This window comes from Miscanthus floridulus, chromosome 8 (genome assembly GCF_019320115.1).
Source record: "Miscanthus floridulus cultivar M001 chromosome 8, ASM1932011v1, whole genome shotgun sequence".
Taxonomy (NCBI): Eukaryota; Viridiplantae; Streptophyta; class Magnoliopsida; order Poales; family Poaceae; genus Miscanthus; species Miscanthus floridulus.
In genome coordinates this window covers 28,611,869-28,629,379 of record NC_089587.1, presented here as the reverse complement: position 1 = coordinate 28,629,379, position 17,511 = coordinate 28,611,869, and the positions used below count along the sequence as shown (strand labels likewise).

Here is a 17,511-nt window from a genome sequence, read left to right as displayed (position 1 = left end):
TATAGCTTCTATGCTAATATTATGTAGGAGTGGAGATAGTTGCAGCTCGACAAGAGCACAATATAGTGATACACATTCATGTGTATTGTGGAATGTTGGTATTCAATCCAACATAGATAACAACAAAATACAAAGCTACAAGCTTACTTACAATTAGTGCAATGTAGAGAAAGTTAACTCGGCCAAAAGGGATGCGGCTAGGACTTCAAGTCCTCTTATATGCACTTAAAGATAGATTTAGGAAGGCTATGCCAATTAAATATATATTACCCACATTTTCTTATGCCTTTACCTAAAATTCCTTTTCTTTTCATGCCATAATTACTTTGAGTAGTAATATGCTTCGTGCATCATCTATGAATAATCATTTCTAATATTCCATAGAATCCGATCATACTTCTAGTATGCATTGGTGTTGGTATGAAATTCACATATCTAGTGTACTATTCAGTGTACAACATATTCATGGTAGGACATAAACTTCTAGTTTTCGGGCTAAAGTGTTAAATACTTAGTTTTAGGATTATACTATTTCTTGGCTAAATTGATCCTTCTAAGATCAGTTAATATGCCAGTATATAGTCCATTTGTTCACGTGTTTCTAGAAAATTATGTTCCCCTTCTACCTACATGGTAGTGGTGCACAAAGAACTATAACCTTCATGGTTAATTGATGCTTCTTTGTAGAAAAAACTAAAGCAAAACTTATTTAGATAGCTAAAAATAGGCAACTGTTTATATGTAAAACATATAAATCTAATTCACTCAATGCAAGATTGACACATATTACTTGTCGGCGTTCTGGACCGGCGAGCCCTCAACCAACTAGTAAAAACATGCTGCGTGCCCCTAATCCTGGATGGTGATGCAAAGAGACATAAGATTTATACTGGTTCGAGCAATGGGTGCCCTACGTCTAGTCTGGGAGATCGACCTTGTATTCCTTGCACCGAAATGCTCGTAGTAGGGGGTTACAAGCAGGGCGAGAGAGGGAGCTAGTCCTAGGTCTCTGTGCGGAGCGGCGTGGATTGCTTGAGATGTTGATCTCAGGCGGCGAAGAAGCATGCGTGTTACAGAAAATCGAGTGTGTGTTCGTCTACCTCATGAGTTCGTTCGCCCCCCCCCCGAAAACGGCCCAAATCCCTCCCTTTTATAGATGAGGGGGGACAGGGGTGATACATGTGTTAGCTATGCGGTCGTGCGAACAGAGGCTGCATGTCCGTGCCCTGTAGCCTAGTACTGTGGCGGTATGGTTGATGGAGTGGCCCTGCCCTTGAAGCGCTGGAGCTATGCACCGGTCACATCCGGACTTTGTGCGACGTGGGAGCTCCAGTGATGGCTGGACGCAGAGCCTAGCGAGCGACGTGCTGGTTGCTGTGCGTTGACTGCGTGAAGAGCCGAGGCCCAGTTGGTGCCGAGGCCGAGCCGTCATAGGGGGCTCGGTAGGCGCGAATCCCGAGGTTGCCGAGACCTTGGAGTAGACTGCTGAGGCGTGGCGGGAGCAGTTGGTTTTGTACACTGATTCTGAGGCTATAGCAACCTAGACTTGACTCCGCACGCCGCGTTGTTTCTGGAGCAGGGGTTAGGTCGCACAACGCAGTACAGGCGCCGGTCGTGGGCACAGTACTGAGCATAGTGGTCGGTAACCCCTGTCCAGTCCTGGACGACGTGGCGTCGATGTGACTGGCGTCCAGTCGACTGCGCCGCTGTGTCGAGCCGTCGTGCGGCTATCATCACGGGAGTAGTTGAACGTGCCAGTCGGACATGACGTTTTGTCTGAGAAGTTGGTCGAGGCGGAGGCATCGGGGTTGTTTTGCCAAGCCGGCCTTGAGCAAGGCGGAGAATCGACGTCTTGTCCGAGGCTACACGCGCGGGGCCTCGGGCGAGACGGAGAATTGGTTCCTTGGACGAGACCCTTCGCGCGAGGCCTCGAGCGAGACGGAAACTGGTGCGCCGTCCAAGGCCTCTCGTTCGAGGCCTCGAGCGAGGCGAAGATTTGGTTGGCCATCGAGGCCTTCCGTGCGAGGCCTCTAGCGATGTTTAGCTAACAGTTGTCCCTTGGCTTTGATTTTGATGGGTTCTAAGTGATTTTTTTATTGTTGCTTAGGGGACCCCTTCTCGTGGTACCCGATAGTAGCCCCCGAGCCTCAGGGAGAGTGTGAGCGCTCTCTTTGAGGTTTTGTCGAGACTCGGCTCGCAGCAGCTCTTGGCGGGATGATGTTTCATACTCGAGGCCTCTGTGGGTGCGCGTGAGCGCACCCACCGGGTGTAGCCCTCGAGGCCCTGGAGGAGTGAATTTATTCCTCTAGGGGCTTTCCTTGCGTTGTGAGAGGGGTTTTATTGTGTTTGCTGGGCCTGTGAGTGCGAGTTTGGGTCGCTGAGCCTCAGCAAGGTTGCAGAAAGAGCCCCCTAGCCTCTGCGTGGAGCGAGAGGGCCGTCAGAGGTTCCTCTAGCTTTTTGTGCGGCCCTCACGCATCCTTTTCATTTGGAAGGAGGGGTGGAGGGTGCCATGCTACCCTCGGTGGGCGCGAGCAGTGACACCCCCGGTGAGCTGTTATCAGGTAAGTCCGAGTGGAGGCCCGAGCCCCGTTCGCTAGGGGTCAGCTAGTGGTCCAGAGACGCACTCCAAGAGTACCAGAGGGTTTCTCTAGTGGGTGCCGGGGCCGTTCGCTTGGCCCTGGTGGCTCGGTGCCTCCCTACAGTGGGATCCCATTCGGAGACCTCCCTGTCGGTCTCGAACACGACTTAGGGCGTCCCGAGCGAACGTTTGCTTGGGCCTCGGCCATGTGTGGGCTTACCCCCAGTCATCCCTGACTCTGCGTCCCTGGGGCGGCTGTCGAAGCCCTCGGGGGCCCAGCCTTCGAACCCCTAGACCGTAACAGGCTCGATGCCCTTTATCGTGTTTTTTCAGGTCTTCAAGTGTGAGCTTAGGTTGCTTATCTTTGTCCTGGGTGTAGGAAGAGCCTCCGAGCCTCCGCACGGAGCAAAAGGCGGTCGAGGGTTCCCCTGGCTTTTTGTGCCACCTCGTGCGTCCTTTTTGTTCGGACGGAGGGGTTGTTTGCTGAGCCCCCTCGAGTGTGAGCCTAGGTCGCAGGGTCTCGGCAAGGTTGCAGGAAGAGCCCCCGAGCCTCTGCATGGAGCGAGAGAGCGATCAGGAGTTCCCCTGGCTTTTTTGTGCGCCCCTCGCACATGAGGGTTTGTTTGCCGAGCCCCCCTCGGGTACGAGCCTGGGTCGCGGGGTCTCGGCATATTTGTAGGAAGAGTTCCTTAGCCTCTGCACGGAGCGAGAGGGCCGTTAGGAGCTCTCCTGGCTTTTTGTACGACCCTCGCGCAACCTTTTCATTTGGAAGGAGGGGTTTGTTTACCGAGCCCCCTCGAGTGCGAGCCTGGGTCGCTGGGTCTCGGCAAGGTTATAGGGAGAGCCCCTTAGCCTCTACACAGAGCGAGAGGGCCATTAGGGGTTCCCCTGGCTTTTTTGTATGACCCTCGCGCTTCCTTTTCGTTCGGAAAGAGGGGTAGAATATGCCAGGCTACCCTCGATGGGCTCGAGCGGTGGCACTTCCGGTGAGCTGTTATCGGGTAAGTCCAAGTGGAGGCCCGAGCCCCGTTCGCTAGGGGTCGGCTAGCGGTCCAGAGACACACTCCAAGAGTACCAAAGGGTTTCTCTAGTGGGTGCCGGGGCCGTTCGTTGGGCCTCGGTGGCTCGGTGCCTCCCTACGGTGGGATCCCATTCGGAGACCTCCCTGCCGGTCTCGGACATGACTTAGGGCATCCCAAGCGTTTCGCTTGCTTGGGTCTTGACCCCGTATGGGCTCGCCCATAGTCGTCCCTGACTCTGTTGCCCTGGGGCAGCTGTCGAAACCCTCGGGGGCCCAGCCTTTGAACCCCTGGACCGTAGTGGGCTCGACACCTAGTTCCTTCATCTGAAAGGAATCGGGTGGGGGATATTCCCTCCCCCCATCGGTTCGACAACAGCAAGCGTGCCTTTTGAGGCGATTTTCTCGAGGAGGCAGAATGACGCCTGCCACTGCCGTGGTCAGACGCGATGTCGTGTCAGCGGAGGGAACATAACTGTTCACGCAGTTAATGAGGGAAAGGTGGGTACGTGGGCGGCAAAATCAAATCTGGATTAACTGTGCCGGATCTAGGGGAAACTTACCCGATTTCATTGCCCGCCCGTTTCACCTCTTTCCTGCATAAATACGCAATGAGCCTCGCCCCTCCCCTCCTTAGCTTGCCTGCATTTGCCCTTGCCGCCCTTGAGCCGTTGCTAGAACAGAGAGCGCTGGGGAGAAGGAGGGAGAGAGGCGAGGTAGAGAGAGCGAGGGAGGTTCACCGTCGTAGTTGTATTCTCCATCGCACCCATGGCCGGCGCTGTTGTCATTGAGGTGGACTCTTGGGATCAGTTCGACGTCACCGTGGAGACGCTTCAGTCGCTCGTCGACGGCGGACTTCTTCGCCCGGTTACCGACTCCAACAGGTTGGAGTGGATCGCTCCGTCGGGCGAGCTAGAGCCGAGGCCACGTGACGGCTACGTCGTGAGCTTTATGTCCTTTCACGAGCACGACCTCGGCTTGCTGGTGGATCAATTCATGCAGGCGCTCCCACACTACTACGGCGTGGAGCTCCATAACTTCAACCCCAACTCCATCGCGCAGGCGGCCATCTTTGTCGCCGTCTGCGAGGGGTACCTGGGGATTGCTCCCCATTGGGAGTTGTGGCTCCACCTCTTTTGGGTGGGGCACACCACCAAGCCGACAGGCATGACGGGCACGAGGAGGGCGGTGAGGGTCGGCGGCTGCACTCTCCAAGTGCGCCAGGATCGGCAACACCTTTACATCCTGGCCCAGCTCGCCTCGACCAATCGCCGCTGGTACACCAGCTGGTTCTACCTCCGCAACGACAACGATGGTCTTCCCCCTACACCGGGTGGATCGTGGAGAGCTGTCCGAAGAAGTGGAGGCATGGCGTCCCAAAGGAGGATTAGCCCAAGCTGCAGCCACTCCAGGAGGGACTGGAGAGGCTACGCGGCCGTGGCCTCACGGCGGCTGTGGTCGTGGCGGCCTTCCATCGCCGGAGGGTGCTGCCGCTGATGGCTCAGCGGTGGCGCCTGTTCGAGATGAGGCCGGATGAGCCGATCGAGGGCACCCGGATGTTCGCCTTCGCCCTCTCCGACGAGGAGATTCTTTGTCGAGTGAGGGAGACGGTGGATGGGAAGCTAAGGGGCGGTGGTCTAGCCCCTATCGCGATGCGCCTGTCGTGGGGGTACTTTTCTTTGGTAAGTCACACGCTGTTGTGGCCCCCGAGGCCTCCTCGTTCCTTACCGTTTTCTGGTCCTTTATTTGTGTTCGCCGTTCCTGCAGGGCATGAGGGACGTGCGAGCCTCCCCGTCGCCCGTTCACGAGGATGTAGCGCGGCGGGCGGTGAACTAGGCGCACGCCGAGGCTCAAAAGAGGTGGAAGGACGCCAAGGAGGCTAAGTGTACGAGGAAAATCCTCGCGTGCGAGGGACTGGAGAAGCGCCGTCGGCAGTAAAGGCAGGACGGTCTCCCGTTGGAGGCGTCCCCATCGCCGTCACTGTCGACGGACGCTTCGAATGGAGATGACGAGGGCAAGGTGGGGTGGGGTCCCTTGGACCATCTTCCTGACGTCGGGGAGACAGTGCCCGGGGCGTCGCAAGCAGCCCGGCGCTCCCAGGAGGAGGAGGAGGAGATACCTCGGGGCCGGCGATCGCCCACCCCGAGGCCGAGGCTGACACGCCTGAGGTGCGGGCGTTAGGAAAGCACGCCGTCAGCTCGGTGGGCTCGATGGCAGCGGTGGAGCAGGTGGCGGCAGGGGTGACGCAACTGCCCCCGCAGAGGACCGAGGGGGTGCCAGGGTCCATCGAGGATCGGCCGGTGCCGGCAGATACAGAGGTCGTGCTTCTGCCGCCGCCACTGCCTTCACAGAGGAGGGTTGCCGTGCCGAAGCGGTTGCAGCCCCGCTCGAGGTAAGCATATTTTTAGCAGAGTTGCAGCATTTTCCGTTCGTTCTTGGTCTCACGCTGACCCCATAAGTATCTCTTCTTCAGCCGGAAGCGTCCTACGGAGGTGACCACCTTGGCGCCACTTAAGGCGCTCAAGGTGAGTCCCAGCTCCACCGCCCTCTGGGTGGTGGAGGCGCAAGCCGCCAAACAACGTGGCGCGGCGTCGGCGAGGGCTAACCTGAAGGAGCCAGTCGCCCTAGGAGGGGCTGCCGAGGTGACCCCGACACAGACGGGGGAGGGAGCGCCTCTGCCCCGTGGGGCCGAGGCTTGTGACTCAGATGGGGCCGTGGCACCCTCATTTGCCGAGGCCACCGAGGTCGAGGCCCCCCGGGCCTCCGAGGCTGAGGCGACGGAGGCCGAGGCGCCCAGGACTGCTGAGGCCGCAGCGGCGGGGGCCGGAGCCCCCAGGGCCATCGAGGTTGACGTGGTCGCGGTGAAGCCGTTGGCCCAGGAAGTGGAGATGAAGGCGGCGGAGGCCTCGGTGGCGCCCCTAGTCCAAGGCCTGCCTCTGTTGCGGGAGAGCGCCTGGGAGGCGGAGGTCCAGCCGATCTCCTCCGATGATACTTTCCAGGTGCATGAGGTGGTCGACGCCGGGGTGGCCAGCACCGTGGAACAGCCGGCTCCGACCCCGGGCGAGGGAAGCTTGGCCCTCGTGCGGGTATGACCCGAGCCCCGTGGGTGGGATCACCCGCGTGTCCTGTGGCAGAGCCGAGACGACCCTGAGGGAGAGCCTCTATTCGCCCTTGAGGATGCGGCCGAGGGCTGGCGCTGGGACACCTTCGAGCAATACCGCCAGCTAGCGGAGCGGTCACTGCGGACGACGCTGTCCGTGGTGGCCGACGATCTGCCCGAGGTCGCCCAGGTTCGCACTTTCTTTTCTTATGTGGTGTCATCTTTTTTCGAGTTTTCTTATAATGAACGACCCCTGTTTTGCCTATCTAGGAGCTCGAGACCCGGTCCCTTGGGAAGTTAGTGTTCCTCCGACAGGAGAGGGACGTCTGGGACCAGCTCCAGCGGCAGAAGGACCTGCTCGCTCGTGCCAACAAGCTTCTATCGGCGTGGAGCGTGGAGGTGGAGGACCTCCACCTACGTGGCATCGATATGGAGGCTGCGGCGGCGACGGCCGGCGGCGACGGCCCAGGAGAAGGTTGCCCCCTTGGTGGCGCGGGTCAAGGAGTTGGAGGAGGAGTTGACCCGCGTGGCCGGTGATCAGGATGCCTTCAGGTCCTGGGCTGGAGAAGCCATGGCCTCTGTCAAAGCCCTTACTGGACAGCTGGGGATGGAGCAGGGTGCGCACCAGCTGACGAAAGGGGCCTTGGATGAGGCCCTCAAGGTTGCTGAGGCTTCCCGGACCGAGGCTGTGGTCTGGAGGGGAAAGGCTGAGGGTGAGTCTTATTCCCCTTGTTTTATTTGTTTTTCTTGTGTTTGGCCCCTAACTCCTTGGTGTGATACAGAGCTAGAAGAAGAGGCTTCCAGGGCGGTAGAGGCTTCCCGGGTCGAGGTCCAGTGCCTAAAGGAGAAGGCCGAGGCTTCTCGGGTCGAGGCCCAGCGCTGGAAGGAGAAAGCCGAGGCCTCCCGGGTCGAGGCCCGACGCTGGGAGCAGAAGGTCGAGGATGAGTCCCGTAGGCTTCCACCCCTGTTTGGCTTGTATTCCTTTGTGCTCAACCCCATTCCATTGCTTTTGGCGCAGAGCTAGAGAAGGAGGTCACCCAGGCAGCCGAGGCCTCCGTCGCAGTGCAGGCGGTGCTTGAAACCGAGATCGGGGAGCATGATGCGCTGAAGAGCGCCACCCGTACTGCCTGCGAGGCCCTGGAAGTCGAGGGGGTCCAGTCAGGAAGCTCTCTCGGGAGCCACCTGATTGCGTTGAGCGGCCAAGTGCGCGAGCGACTCCGAGGGGCGCTGCATATGGGCGTTAAGCACGCCCTGGCCGTCATCGCCTCGCACTACATCGCCGTCAACCTCAAGGCCATCAGCGATGGCTATGTCCTGCCTGATGATGATGGAGAGGCCGACGACGAGGTAGCGAAGCTGATGGATGCGGCGAAGGGTCTCGGCACGGCGCTGGCCAAGCTGTTCGAAGAGGAGGTGGTCCCTCCTACGCTGCTCGCCAATGCTGGAGACCCTGAGGCTTGAGATGGGCCCAAGAGGCCGTGTAATTAGATTAGGGATTATGTTACCCTATCATAACGTTGATGGCCATTGAGGCCTTTTTAAAGTAATCGTGCGACTACGCTTTTTTAATCGTTTTTCATTGTATTTTTGAGCCTCTGCCCTCTGTATTGTTTCTGAACAAATTTCTTACAAAAACTTCCTCGGAGCCTAAGCTGCCCCTCGGGCAAAAGGTGGTGAGGGAGTGCCATAGCCGAGAGGCGTAGGCCGTCTTGTGACTCAGCCGGCCTTCTAGCCTTGAGACAGTCTTTTGGTCCTTGGGGTTTTTCACAATTGAATTGTCAGAGCATAATAGAGAGTTTGGCGTAGAAATTTTTTTGAAAAGCGACTAAAAAACGGTGCGTGGGACTTAGGGGGGGAGTCCCCCCTTCTAGCCCCCGAGGGAGGCTCGGTTCTACAGAGGCAGAGCTAAGTCTCCCTTATGGTGTTATCGTAATGCCGAGGCCCACGACGGGCTCGACGGGTTTCTCGAAAAATTAGAACAATTAAAGAACGCTTCTTAATTGTATTTCGGGAAACAATGTACACAATGCTTGGGAATTTAAGGGTAAAAGTAACGTAGCTATTCTATGTTCCAAGCGTTGGTGAGGATTTTGCCCTTCTCGTTGGCTAGCTTGTAGGTTCCGGGCTTCAGCACTTGGGCGACAATGTATGGTCCTTCCCATGGCGGGGTCAGCTTGTGGCGGCCCTTGTTGCTCTGCCTCAGCCTCAGCACTAGGTCGCCCACCTTCAGGTCTTGGCTTCGAATGCGGCAGGCTTGATAGCGTCGTAGAGCTTGCTAGTATTTGGCCGAATGTAGCAGCGCAACGTCTCGGGCTTCCTCCAGCTAGTCGAGGGCGTCCTCATGGGTAGTGCGGTTGCTCTGCTCGTTGTAGGCCCGAAGCCTCAGGGAACCGTACTCCAAGTCAGTGGGAAGGATGGCCTCGGCCCCATAGACTAGGAAGAACAGTGTAAATCCTGTGGCTCGGCTCGGGGTATTCCTCAGGCTCTAGATGACTGACGGGAGTTCGGCAATCCATTTCTTGCTAAACTTCTTCAATCGGTTGTATATTCTTGGCTTAAGACCTTGTAGGATCATGCCGTTGGCACGTTCTACTTGGTCGTTTGTCCTAGGGTGTCCTACGGTCGACCAAGCCACACGGATGTGGTGGTCGTCGCAGAACGTTAGGAATTTTTGGCCGGTGAATTGTGTCCCATTGTCGGTGATGATGGTGTTTGGAACCCCGAACCTATGGATGATGTCAGTGAAGAACAGCACCGCTTGCTCGGACTTGATTCGATTGATCGGACGAGCCTCGATCCACTTGGAGAACTTATCAATTGCTACCAGCAGATGGGTGTCCCAGGGGCCTTCTACAGAGGCCCAACCATATCAAGCCCCCACACGGTGAACGGCCATGTGATAGGGATGGTTTGGAGGGCTTGGGCCGGGAGGTGCGTCTGTCGTGCATAGTACTGACACCCCTCGTAGGAGCGTACGAGCTTGGTGGCATCAGCCACCGCTGTTGGCCAATAGAACCCTTGGCGGAAGGTGTTTCCGACGAGCGTTTGAGGTGCCACATGGTGCCTGCAGGCTCCCACGTGCAAGTCCCAAAGTAGGGCTCGACCTGCCTCGGTAGTGATGCATCGTTGGAGGACGCCAGATGGGCTTCGCCGGTACAACTCGCCGTCGCTAAGGACGTAAGCTTTGGCTCGTCGCGTGAGCCGTCGGGCTTCGGTTCTATCTGTGGGGATCTCTCCTCGAATGAGGCAATCAAGGAGCTAGACCCGCCAGTCCATGCCCTGGTCGGCCTCAGGAGGTTCCGTGTTGACTTCCATCACCTCAGGTTCGGTCGAAGGGGTCTCGGTGACAGAGGGGGCCTCAATCCCTGCGGCGGGCTCGACCGATGGGCCCTCTCCCGACGTCGAGGCGTAGTCGATGGAAGGCTTGTAGAGGTCTCTGGTGAAAATGTTCAGGGGGGCCGAGGCTTGCACCGACGCCATCTTCCGCTGTCATGCCGAGAGGCACGCCGAAGGCCCGCCAAAGATCATGAAGGCATTGTGCACCTCAGGGAATGCGTCGTCCTTATCGTCGTCCTTGTCGCCGGCGTCCCTCCTCTTGGCATCATCGTTGGGGAGCCCGAGCTTGGCATAGTAATGCCACAGCATGGTGCATTCTTCGAGGGCATGCTTCACCGGGCCCTGATGGTAAGGGCAGGGTTTCTTGAGCATGTCATCGAAGAGCCCGGGGCCTCTAGGACCTCGGGGGTTTTTTCGCTCTGCGGCCGTGACTAGGCCAGCCTCGAGGACTTCCTGTTTCCCCTAGTGACCCTTCTTTTTCTTAGGGAGGTGGGGAGTCGAGGCCCCGGGGGTCTCGTCCCTCCGCTTCCCCTTGGCGTTGTCGTCGGGGAAGATGGCCCCAATGGCCTCTTCACCCGAGGCGAAGTTGGTGGTGATGTCGAGCAGTGCGGCCACCGAGGCTAGCACGTTCCAGCCCAACTCTCGGACCAGGTCTCGGCAGGTGGTACCAGAGAGGAAGGCTTGTACAATTTCTGAGTCGCCGACGCTTGGCAGCTCGGTGCACTTCTTGGAGAAGAACTAGATGAAGTCTTGGAGAGACTCATCCGATGCCTAGCGACAACTCTTGAGGTCCCAGGAGTTCCCAGGGTGCACGTATGTGCCCTGAAAATTCCCGACGAAGACCCTGACCAAGTCACGCGAGTCATGGATCTGCAAGGGAGGGAGATGTTCAAGCCAGGCTCACGCCGAGTCTGACAGGAACAACGAGAGATTACGGATGATGAGCAGGTCATCGTCCGCGCCGCCTAGCTGACACGCCAGGCGGTAATCAGCCAGCCAAAGTTCGAGGTCGGTCTCGCCGCTGTACTTCGTTAGGTTGGCTGATTACCGAAACCAGGCCAGGAAATGAGCAACGCGGATAGCTCTGCTAAAAACTCGAGGGCCAGGCGGCTCGAGAGAAGGACTATGGTCCTCCTCACTATCGTAGCGGCCGCCCCGGTGTGGATGGTAGCCCTGGGCGGGCCCCTCACTATCGTGGCACCGTCGTCGACCGACCACCTCATGGTCGCCTTGTGCCTCGCGTTTGTTGTCGAGGCGGTCGTGGACCGAGGGAACCCTATTGGCTGTCGACACCTGAGCGGGCTCAGGGCGGACTAAGGCCCCCCTGTCCTGCCAAAGCGATGCCGTGGGAAGTTCTGAAGCGCCCCCGCGCCGTCTAGAGGCGGAACTCTTGGCCTGCTGCACCGCGGCGGTTTCGAGGAGATCCCGAAGCTTGCCGCGGACCCATTGCCCCTCCGTAGTAGAGGGCTCGGGCATCGTTCGGACTAGCATTGCCACGGCCACGACGTTCTGGCTAGCGCGATTGAAGATTGGGGGATGCTCGCCCCCTTCGTCGTCGTTGATGCGGTGATGGACATCACGGGCCCTCCGCCGGGCTCCTCTGCCATTACCGCGGCCTTGCTGCTCCTTCTCGAGAGTATCTCGGAGCTGCTGCAGAAGGAGTCGGTCTTGTTCGACCTTGGCCTGAAGCTCTCGGAGCTGTTCTAGGTCTGGGTGTCGAAGTTGTCTAGGGGCCGGGCCCTCATTCCACGCTGCTGGTAGGACAACGCGCGAAGGTGTGGCATCGCCTGCTCCCTGGCGAAGCGGGGAACGGTTGCCTGCCCCCTTGTCCTCATCGCCCATGCTTGGCATTCTGAGTCCGACGTGGAAGCACTCACGAGTGGGATCGTAAGTGCCTTTGTCGTTAGAGTCAGAGTAGCCGAGGCAGTAGTCGCTCGCGGCCAGGAAGCGGCGCATAGCTTCAGGGTCGCGAAGTACAGAGAAGTCTGCTCCAGCCCACGCCGCGTCCTCCTCTAAGGAGTCAGCATGGGTGTGAGTCAGAGTCATGGTGCCGAAGTCGAGGGTAAAGTGTCGGTGGCATCTTGAGAGCTCGGCATGAGCAGAAGCATAGGCGGAAGCGTAGGTGGCGGCGGCATTCCTCAACCTAAAGGGGTACGGGGATGGTGCCATCGCCAGGCTTTGCTCCGCCGAAGCCGACTCCTCAGGAGGTGGCAGGACAGAGCTTGACGACGGAGCATCGTCGTGCGCCATCGGTGTCTTTCCCTTGTCCAGGCTTAGGCTAGACAGGTCCCCAACCAGGGACCTGGTGCCAACAGCTGGTCGTGGGATACCGGTGGAGAGCGGCGTGTCGCCCTGAGTTCGCGTGGTGTCGGGGTGGCCCCGCTCGCGTCGTGCCTGGTGAGCGCGACGAGAGCGGCCGCCCGGGCGCTGCCTGCGCCTGGGCTACGGGTGTGTGACGTCGTCATCGGTCGGTGGGGCTCGGGGCGTGAGAAGTAACATATCGTACTCACATCCTAGAGACATGAACTCTAGGCTTCCGAACCAGATCACCGTACCGAGACGCAGTGGTCGTACGTGATCTGCCATCCAGAACTTGTTAGGGAGATGAAGCTGACACACAGCCCCCCCTACCTGGTGCGCCAACTGTCGGCGTTCTGGACCGGCGGGCCCTCAACCAACTAGTAAAAACATGCTGCGTGCCCCTAATCCCGGATGATGATGCAAAGAGACACAAGATTTATACTAGTTCGGGCAATGGGTGCCCTACGTCCAGTCTAGGAGATCGACCTTGTATTCCTTGCACCAAAATGCTCGTAGTAGGGGGTTACAAGCAGGGCGAGAGAGGGAGCTAGTCCCAGGTCTCTGTGCGGAGCGGCGTGGATTGCTTGAGATGTTGATCTTAGGTGGCGAAGAAGCGTGCGTGTTACAGAAAATCGAGTGTGTGTTCGTCTACCTCATGAGTTCGTTCGCCCCCCGAAAACGGCCCAAATCCCTCCCTTTTATATTGAGGGGGGACAGGGGTGATACATGTGTTAGCTATGCGGTCGTGCGAACAGAGGTTGCATGTCCATGCCCTGTAGCCTAGTACTGTGGCGGTATGGTTGATGGAGTGGCCCTGCCCTTGAAGCGCTGGAGCTATGCGCCGGTCACATCCGGACTTTGTGCGACGTGGGAGCTCCAGTGATGGCTGGACGCAGAGCCTGGCGAGCGACGTGCTGGTTGCTGTGCGTTGACTGCGTGAAGAGCCGAGGCCTAGTTGGTGCCGAAGTCGAGCCGTCGTAGGGGGCTCGGCAGACGCGAATCCCGAGGTTGCCGAGACCTTGGAGTAGACTGCCGAGGCGTGGCGGGAGCAGTTGGTTCTGTACACTGATTCCAAGGCTATAGCAACCTGGACTTGACTCCGCACGCCGCGTTGTTTCTGGAGCAGGGGTTAGGTCGCTCAGCGTAGTATAGGCGCCGGTCGTGGGCATAGTACCGAGCACAGTGGTCGGTAACCCCTGTCCAGTCCCGGACGGCGTGGCATCGATGTGACTGGCGTCTAGTCGGCCGCGCCGCTGTGTCGAGCCGTCGTGCGGCTATCATCGCAGGAGTAGTTGAACGCGCCGGTCGGACGTGATGTTTTGTCCGAGAAGTTGGTCGAGGCGGAGGCGTCGGGGTTGTTTTGCCGAGCCGGCCTTGAGCGAGGCGGAGAATCGACGTCACGTCCGAGGCTACACGCGCGGGGCCTCGGGCGAGACGGAGAATTGGTTCCTCGGCTGAGACCCTTCGCGCGAGGCCTCGAGCGAGACAGAAAACTGGTGGGCCGTCCAAGGCCTCTCGTGCGAGGCCTCGAGCGAGGCGGAGATTTGGTTGGCCGTCGAGGCCTTCCATGCGAGGCCTCTAGCGATGTTTAGCTAACAATTGTCCCTTGGCTTTGATTTTGATGGGTTCTAAGCGATTTTTTTCGATTGTTGCTTAGGGGACCCCTTCTCGTGGTACCCGACATTACTGTAAGTAAAGATTGCAACTAAGAATATTAAATGATTTATATTATTCTTCAAGCTAATAAAATAACCATTAACTCTTCTACGAGTTTACAAAATCCACTTATTCGATGGGAATTAAAACTTAAAGCACTGCTACCACTAATACTTTAGGATAGTAATTTCAAAGGCAAAACAAGTCTGTAAGCACATGATTTAAGTTCTTCTTCAAGAAAATATAAATATTCTAATTCTTATCCATTCATGTGTCTTAGCTTCAATGCTTGACATTTAGCAGCTTCATGCATGCTTTATTTCATAGTGGTGATATGTAATCATGATCCTTCTAGGAGTGCAATATATCCTGGTTCATAGAGCTGTCTAAAAATTATAACTCAACTTCTATTTGAGTAATTTTCGATGATAAATTTAAATACTTCATGTTTCATATTCTATATACAAGAGACATTTCTTCAAGAATATTCATCGATAAAATCTTATTTACCATCTTGTCTTCTATGACATTTAATACAAAGCTTCGGGCCATTGTATTTGTTTATAGAGCAGCATATATATCTCATATGGTCACGTAATCTTAAAATTCAATGTTCAATATTTCTGACATTTATGCAATCATAATATGGAATGCCTTCTAAATTTTCTCATGTAGTAAGTCCCACAAGACCTTTAAGATTTATTATGGCCACATACTCATTCATGAGAGTAATATCACTATATCAGAACTATAGTGCCTTTATCCTACTAGGATTGAACAATGACCATGCTATAATTCTATCATTCAGGACAAGTCCAGGATATTCCTTCTTTACGAAGATATGCATATTATATCATTATAACTGGAATCATCATGTGCGTATGAGTTTACTACGTGTAAACAAGTAGCAAAGTGCAAAAAGATAATGGATGGTTATACAAAATATTCTTAGAAGCGTCCTAGCATTTTTCAGGATCTAATCATGGTACATGCTAATTTTCAGAATTAATTCCGAGTAATCATTTATCCCAAAAGAAAAATCATTATGCTAGGAAAAAACAAATATGAGTCTCTCAAAGGTTGATAAGTCAAAGGTCCGCAGGATTTAGAGATCTCATATACCTTATACCATGTTTCTAGTGTAATCTTTCAAGATTTATTCTTACAATTACATGGTATATAATTCATAATAATATTGCGCTAGCACTTTTTAGAATTAAATTCAAAGTGTAGAAAGTTTTTAGAATTAATCTACTGTTTAATTCAGAAAAATAAAGCTAGATAACCAACAATTAAATTGCAGATCTAATGTTGTATACAAACTCTTATACATGCGGGTATAAGAAAAATACAGTAAATAAACAGGATGTCTAGGGTTAATTATTCTGAAAATTCTAAAGGGTTGTATGCAAATACACCTTAAATATACAATTTTTCAGAAAGTATAAGATCTATTCTGCAAGAATATGAAACTTATATAAAATCTGCAGGACTCTAGCGTAAAAAATTTCAGATTAATACGAGTCTTTCTTATTTTTCTCGATTTATCTCACGTGGCCCAATTTATACGTGCACTGATTTTGTTCCGTTCTTTAGTCCTGGTCCACTAAGATCTTGTGGCCTTTTTCTTCTGTAGCCTGATTCGGTCGGGTGTGCTTGATGGCTCGTGGAGCGGCCGCGGCATAGCGTGCGTTTTAACCAGGTACTCAGGCCCGGTTCGGTTGACCTTTTGGCTTTGGTTTTTGGCCTCAAAAGCCAAAAGTCTAACTAAAGGGGCTGTTTTTGGAGGATGCTTTTTTAGAAGCAGCTGCTTTTCCGTAGTTCATTTTTGAAAGCTGGTTTGACTCTGCTTTTGGCTTTTGGCTTTCTGTTTTTCGAAATTGGTGGAATAAAAAGCTCTTCCATAGTTGTTTCAAGAGAGATAAAGATAAAAGGTATATTTTATACTTGTTTAACCAAACAACTTTCAGCTTTTCTACAGCTCACAGCCCACAGCAACTTTTCCACAGCTCACAGCCCACAGCAGCTTTTTCCCACAGCCCACCACTCAACCAAACAAGGCCTCAATGGCTGCAAGGCTGTGGCATGAAGATTGCCGAGGGCGCTCGGGTGACAGCGGGCCGGGGATGAGTAATACGTAAGCCCAAAGCCACGTGCGTGCAGGCGATTCTGTTAACCATCATGCTCTTCTGCAGGTAGCAAGGCTACTCCCTCCGTCCAGTAGGTTCAGCGAGACAGCGACCGTTTCTTGTGTATCACATATGGCACAGTACATGCACGCGAGGGCAGCACTAGGAATTCGTTGGCATGCAAGCCAATAAAAAAAATCCTTTCCTTTTTTTAATTAATTAACCCTAGATACATCGTAAAGTATATACCGGACATGTATATACGTACTGCATATACAAAATCATATGTACTGCGTGTACAACATTATAATAAACAATAGCCTAGCTTCGTGGCCAGGGCAAACACAATCTGCGACATACGATTCTTTCATACATTGGGCACGTTCGCTGCTCTAAAACTTGGTTGAAATTGGCTAAAAACACTGTTTCGGCTGAATTATTGTGAGAAAAAAACACTGTTTCGGCTGAAAAAAGAAGCCGAATATAGGGTAAGCCGAACATGACCATTATAGAGAATGCTAATTTGATCTGACTAACATGCCATGTAGGACAGTGATTAGTAGATACATACCGTGTATGATAGTGGTTAGTAGATAGTAGATACATACCGCATAGGACGTTTGACATTATCGCAGATCTACCTGCTTGACAGCGACGGTGCATATTAATGTAGTGCAGATTAGTTGCAGATAGAGATAGTAGATCTGTTCCATATCGTCGTGATAGGAACGTCGGCACGAGTGTCGACTTCGAAGATCGGTGGCAACTTCAGCAGCGATATCGACAAAGCTTGTCGTGCTGATAACGTGTTATAAAACATGTTGTCAGCGGTTAAAATGTGTTATAAAACATGTTGTCAGCGGTTAAAACATTTTCCTCTCAGTCTCTCATGATCAACATTGTAGATAAAAATAGAATAGAAGACTATTCTTTGTTCCTCCTAATATTAGTTATTAGGATATAAAGCTCACACGTGTGTGTCTATATATATATATATATATATATATATATATATATATATATATATATATATATATATATATATATATGCCATGGAGATAATACCGCATGCTTATCCTTGATTTGATGTTTGCAACATTAATCATTCGGGCGTGGAAGACCATACCAAAGAATATCCAGAAGGATACTATCTGTGTGCGATGGAGGACAGCGCAATAGGAATATACAGTCACTCTACTATAGCCAGGACAATTATTCTCCGTACAGCTATCCAGGCAACAGTAAAGAATAATAATTGAAGACGTCAGACGCTTCCTTAATCACGAAGGCGCCTCAGAAGATGACTTCGCCTCGAAGGCTTCTTCAGACGATAAGGCTCGCTCCTTCAGACGATAAGCATAAAGGACGCTCCCTCCATGCTATAAAGCGGGAC

The 17,511-nt window shown here is 54.1% G+C and overlaps 1 protein-coding gene across 1 annotated transcript; it reads left to right on the top strand.

The window, feature by feature from the left end:
• Nucleotides 1–5,806: 5,806 nt before the first annotated feature.
• LOC136468769 (uncharacterized) lies at nt 5,807–7,233 on the top strand. The gene is made up of 4 exons (XM_066467220.1): nt 5,807–5,988; nt 6,070–6,682; nt 6,731–6,886; nt 6,967–7,233. The coding sequence occupies exons 1-4, from the start codon at nt 5,807–5,809 to the stop codon at nt 7,231–7,233; spliced, it is 1,218 nt and encodes a 405-aa protein (XP_066323317.1).
• The last annotated feature ends 10,278 nt before the right edge of the window (nt 7,234–17,511 follow it).

Excerpts from the sequence above, each read along its gene's own strand:
- LOC136468769 (XM_066467220.1), top strand. The coding sequence starts at position 5,807 with ATGGCAGCGGTGGAGCAGGTGGCGGCAGGGGTGACGCAACTGCCCCCG. Across the intron at positions 5,989-6,069 it reads CGGTTGCAGCCCCGCTCGAG|CCGGAAGCGTCCTACGGAGG; the intron begins GTAAGCATATTT and ends TCTCTTCTTCAG. Across the intron at positions 6,887-6,966 it reads ATCTGCCCGAGGTCGCCCAG|GAGCTCGAGACCCGGTCCCT; the intron begins GTTCGCACTTTC and ends TTGCCTATCTAG.